This window comes from Asparagus officinalis, chromosome 6 (genome assembly GCF_001876935.1).
Source record: "Asparagus officinalis chromosome 6, Aspof.V1, whole genome shotgun sequence".
NCBI lineage: Eukaryota > Viridiplantae > Streptophyta > Magnoliopsida > Asparagales > Asparagaceae > Asparagus > Asparagus officinalis.
Genome location: NC_033799.1, coordinates 6,510,445 through 6,515,556, shown reverse-complemented (window position 1 = coordinate 6,515,556; position 5,112 = coordinate 6,510,445). Strand labels below are relative to the sequence as shown.

Genomic DNA, 5,112 nt, shown 5'->3' with positions numbered 1-5,112 from the left:
CAGCCTGCTTATTATACAGTTTTCACAATTATTCAAGATCATATATCAAGAATAGAAAAAGGGATATACTGGCGTGCTCATATAATGTAGTACTAATGCTATGCAAATTTGGAAGCCTTTGATGTGTCGAATAGCTGTGATCACAAGTTATTTGTACCTACTTGATGATGCAAAACAGCTACCAGATGCATTAATTAGCAAAATAACACCACTACAAGGGACTAAAATCATGCATCGAAGCCTCTTAACCTGTAAATAAGTAGGTATATAACTTGTCGATAAGTCGATGATAAGTTAAGATCTTCTGCAGTTTAAGATATCATGACTAGTATAGAACTCAAGCTATTATAACTGCTTTTAACTTGCTTGGAAAAGAAATGATCGTAGATAAAACCATGAACATGTATCGACATACTTTTAAGAAGTAAATTGCAGAGACGACATACTTTTAAGAAGTAAATTGAAGAGATAAAACCATTAGCTCAGATATAAATTCTCTGCAGTTCAAAGTGGATATGCATTTTACTCCTCAATCCTTCAGAAGAAAACCACCCTCGATATGCAAGGAAGATCTAGGCCCTGCAAGTTCAAGGATCTTGACACAACTAATCAGGCTGTAATTGAAGTACAGAACACCAAATCCCACTTGGATGGCATAAATCTTTAAGAGAATACTAGGACTTTGAACTCTTGTTTCATCTATTTTTGCAGTGGACTCAGTGCATACACATGAAATGGAAGAAACATATCATTAAATAAGTAAAAATAAGTTTACAAGATAATATGGACGTGCACGGTGTGAGAAACCATATACACAATAAATGCTATTTACACGAATAATCTCAAGCATGTAGGAAACAAGATTCAGGATTAAGAGTATGGTTGAACTTACTGATGATATTTACGTCCATGTACATCTTGCCCCTCAAGGAAGCAAGTGCATATCCTTTCCAGTAGAATGCTGATACTTTTAACGAATCAGTTAAAACAGATGACATTTGCTCTGGAAAAATCTAAAACGGTCTAATTACATAAATTTTTGAAAGGAGACATCTAGGAATACAAATCCATGATGTACCTTGTACCAATCAGATGTCAGTATCCGCTTAAAAAGTGAGTATAAAAATATATTTACACTACAGCTAACTGCTAATTTACTATAGTCCCTAACAGATGGTCAATGTCATCTTTGCAAAAAGTTAAAGAAAACAAAAGGACAAAGTATGACAAAGAGAGTTCGACAAAGAGAGTTCATTATTCAAGTTTTACTAATTCATATATCTCCAACAGATAACATTGTGTATGCTAGTCGTCGCAAAGCAAGGACGTCTGTTGTTTACAATTATCTCCTTCCACTCTAAATTACCAAATAATAACAAATCTGATGAGGAGGACAAAGGGTTCGTCAAATTATTTTCGGTCTGCTGAGTGGTTGTGTAGATCCCTGATTGCATAGGTATGGGTCTGAGATTGAAGAGGTTTGATGAGGATGGAGAGTAAAGCAATGGCCTGGTAGCAACGATGACAACATCCTTATCAACATCGAGAAAGAGGTTCCCAGACACAGTGAAGGGGCATTTCCGATGTATAGCATACTGTGATTTTTCTGTAGGCGAGGAGATTGTAAGCAACTCCTGTTAAATGAGTCCTATAGGGCAAACTCTTTAGCATGACCTTAATAGTGATGGACATGCATTTCAACTACATATATCTTATTCCAGGTAGTTAACTAACAAGCAAACATTTAGTACTCAAGGTTCTGTCGAGTCAAGGGCTTAAAGTAAGAAAGATAACATCTACTAGTTACCAACAACTGCTGTATTCAACATATACAAGTGCATAAATATTATGTTAAAGCATCACTCGTAACTCACAATGTCAAGAGGAAAATATAATTAGCCTGTTGACTTTGTGAATACAAATTGTTAACAAGAAAGGCAACACTTACAAGTAAAAATTTCCTTCTAACTGATCATTAAGCAAAAGAATCTAACAGCTCCATAACATAAGAGATGCAATAATAATGGCACGTAAGATGACAAATTTCAGGTCCATTAAGTTAGGGTTTATCTCAATTTCAGAAACAGGATACGGTATAAAGGAAAAGCCAAAGAGCATATTGGAAGTCGCATATCCATATAAGCTGTATCTGTATTAACATAATCATCTCTTCCAAAGAAACTAACAGAATAACATAAACAATAATGGAAAAAAATATTGTGTTCAATAAACATGCAATAACTATAGAAAGATTTAAGATATGAAGATATCAGCTAAAAAACGTGCTAATATCAAAATATCATATCCAAATGGATGCTAAAATGAACAAAAAATAATATGAACATTCTAAACAAAAAGAAGGTCATATAACAAATTAAAACAATTTCCTTACAAAGGGGAAGTAACCAAGTGCATGCTGGATAAGCAGACAGCTCCAACAATCAACTTCTTTTCCTCAAATTACACGTTGTAGCCGATAACTTATAGTCGACCGCATGAACTGGAAGGTCCAGATCTTTGATCTCGCACAGCATGCACCTGATATTCCCAAAAGATTCAAAGAATATCTGCCACTACAAATGCCATCAAACTAGTCATTTTTTTTTCCTGGAAACAATTTCAATGAGACCTTCTCCTGCTGAGTGCATTAGGCGGGCACCCTTCGAAGAAATCAAGCATCATTCCCTCAAGATCCTCAACCGAGTATTTAATATACATCTCAGGGTGCCTCCCATTCTCTATATGATGCCTGAACCGGCCTAGGAAGGAACGATAAGCTGGCAACAATTTTTCCGACACAGAGATCCTCAGCTCCTCTCTCAATTGAACATCAGGCACAAACCACACGGCTTGAGTCCTGTGTGCCTCATCAAAAGCAGCATTGAATGACTTGAATCGCTCTCTTAATGTCGACTTTGACACCCCAGATGAGAAACTAGAACTCACATGAATCCCTTCATCTCTCAAACAATGAAGAATTTTCACCCAAGTTGCCCTTTGGTAGCTAGTTGCAGACTGCCTGAATTTTCCTGTCAATTTCTTCAAAAAATTGTCGCCAATCAGCTCTCGCAGCTCCAGTGACCCTTTCACCTTGTTCACTATATAATGAACATTATTCATCAAGAAAAGATGAGAGCATGCGGTATCCCTATAAAGAGCCGCCTTATCCTCAAGATTGTACTGAAGTATAGCTATGATCCAGATCAAATGCGAAGCCAATGGTGACTGATTCTCTGATTCTGGAAACTCAATCTCCATCACCCCACCACCCACATCCTCTCCATTAAACCTCGAACTCGCAGACGGCTTACTCACAATCAATTGAACTAAAGTTTGCTTGTAATCCGAAATAAGACTAATATAATTCATAACATATCGAGTCAAAGGGTGGATCGTACCTCCGGGTACCGGGATTTTTGTAGCCTCTCGAAGAACTGCGTTTTCAAACTCCGACAATATCCCGCGAACAGCTTCAGCAAGCCTACTCAAGATATCGGAAGCGTGACTGTAGATCGATTCCGACGCCTTCGATCGAAAAACAAACGCTATATCCGGCAACAAATCTGAGATCGCATCGTGAAGATCAAGAATCTTGAACAGTTTCTCCGTCGATCTCCGGCCGATGCTGATGGCGTCAGGGAATCCGAACAGCTGGAGCGCGGCTCCTTTAACGGTATCAATGAACGGAGCTTCATCAGATCCAAATACTCGGTCGCAGAGACTCCGCTCGCTGGCGAATACGATGCGAACGCAAGCTTTCGCTGCTCGGATCCATCGCCGGATCTTGCCCTCGAGAACCTCCCACTCGAGCTTCTGAACGTCGCCGATGCTGAGCTTCTCCACTCCGAGATGGCGGAGGTTGAGATCGATCGCGGCCTTCCTAACGCTGCCGTACACCTGAAAGCACTCGCGGCCGTATCCAGCGTCGATCATGCGATCGGCGATGGCTCTGAGATCGCTTATCGCATCGGACGGCAGGAGATCGATCTCGCGTATGCTCTTCGTAGATCGATAGCTAGAACTAGTTCTCGTGCTGTTACTCCCTTCACTTGTTTCTCCGACCGAGCTCTCCTCGTCGGAGAAATCGCCGGATCGGTCGCTGGTCATCGAGAGAGAACTGAGATCGACTAGCGAATCGATCTCCACTTCGTTCGCTTTCGAAGCGAGTATGTTCCGAAACTCGTCCTCGAGCCTGGCCATGGCGATCTGCATCGCGTTCGCCGGCGACGGACAGGAAGACGACGAGCAAGAGAGGCGCTTAGGGCTTGAGGTGACGGAGTCGCTGAGAGACCGCCGGATCTCGTCGACCGCCCTCAAGTACCGATCGGCGTCGCCGCGACCGGCTTTGTAGCCGTCCATCCTGGGGTTTCGTTTGCTGATTGAGTTGTTTGATCGTCAAAAGACGAGCGCTGATTGAAGAGAGAATTTTGAAGAGGGGAAGTCCAACTTTTTGACTTCAGAGAGGGAAAGTGAAGGGGTCATGGAATATTACGATAGCGGGAATTGGGATTCCGGTAATTGTGGAATGGACGGCTAGATTATCGCTGTCGCATGTAAGGGTTCATAAACGGACGGCTGTCAATACGCCACGCTGAGGTGATGATAAATGAACTCCTCCTTTCTTGTACATGCACTGTCGTTTTGTAGAGAGAAAAGAGGAGGCGCATTTAGGAGAGTACAAAAAGAGTGATCCGGTGTGAGTCAGGTGCGCACTGGATTTTGGTGTAGTGACTAGTGATACGTGATGCGTCCTTGAAATTTCGTGAACATGGAGACCAGCGGAACTACTCAAAAGAATAACCCTCGCGTTGTGGGGCCCCGCTCGGCACCGACGGCCGAGTGCATTGAGACACGGAAGATTTGTTTTTGTTTTCGTATCGGAGACCCGCTTCGCTCATGCTCGTGACCCCTGACGGATTTAATTGGTGTTAAAGTGGGTGCATTTGTAACCAGGTGCAACTTTCTGGCATTGGCTCAATAGTGCTTAGCTGGCACTGGCATCCGCTCGTTTGTCAATGAGTGGGCCCGCAAATGATTCCTTCTTTATTGGCATGGGCGCTGATTAGCTGAATCATATCATTTAAAAATAAAAATTCGGAAAATTGTTTTCAT

General features: G+C 41.7%; 1 protein-coding gene across 1 annotated transcript; it reads right to left on the bottom strand.

Moving 5' to 3' along the window:
- On the bottom strand, positions 475 to 4,342 carry LOC109844943 (exocyst complex component EXO70A1-like). Its single transcript, XM_020414121.1, has 2 exons — positions 2,393 to 4,342; positions 475 to 1,606 (listed from the first exon to the last, which is right to left on the bottom strand). The coding sequence occupies exon 1, from the start codon at positions 4,210 to 4,212 to the stop codon at positions 2,620 to 2,622; it is 1,593 nt and encodes a 530-aa protein (XP_020269710.1). The 5' UTR covers positions 4,213 to 4,342; the 3' UTR covers positions 475 to 1,606; positions 2,393 to 2,619.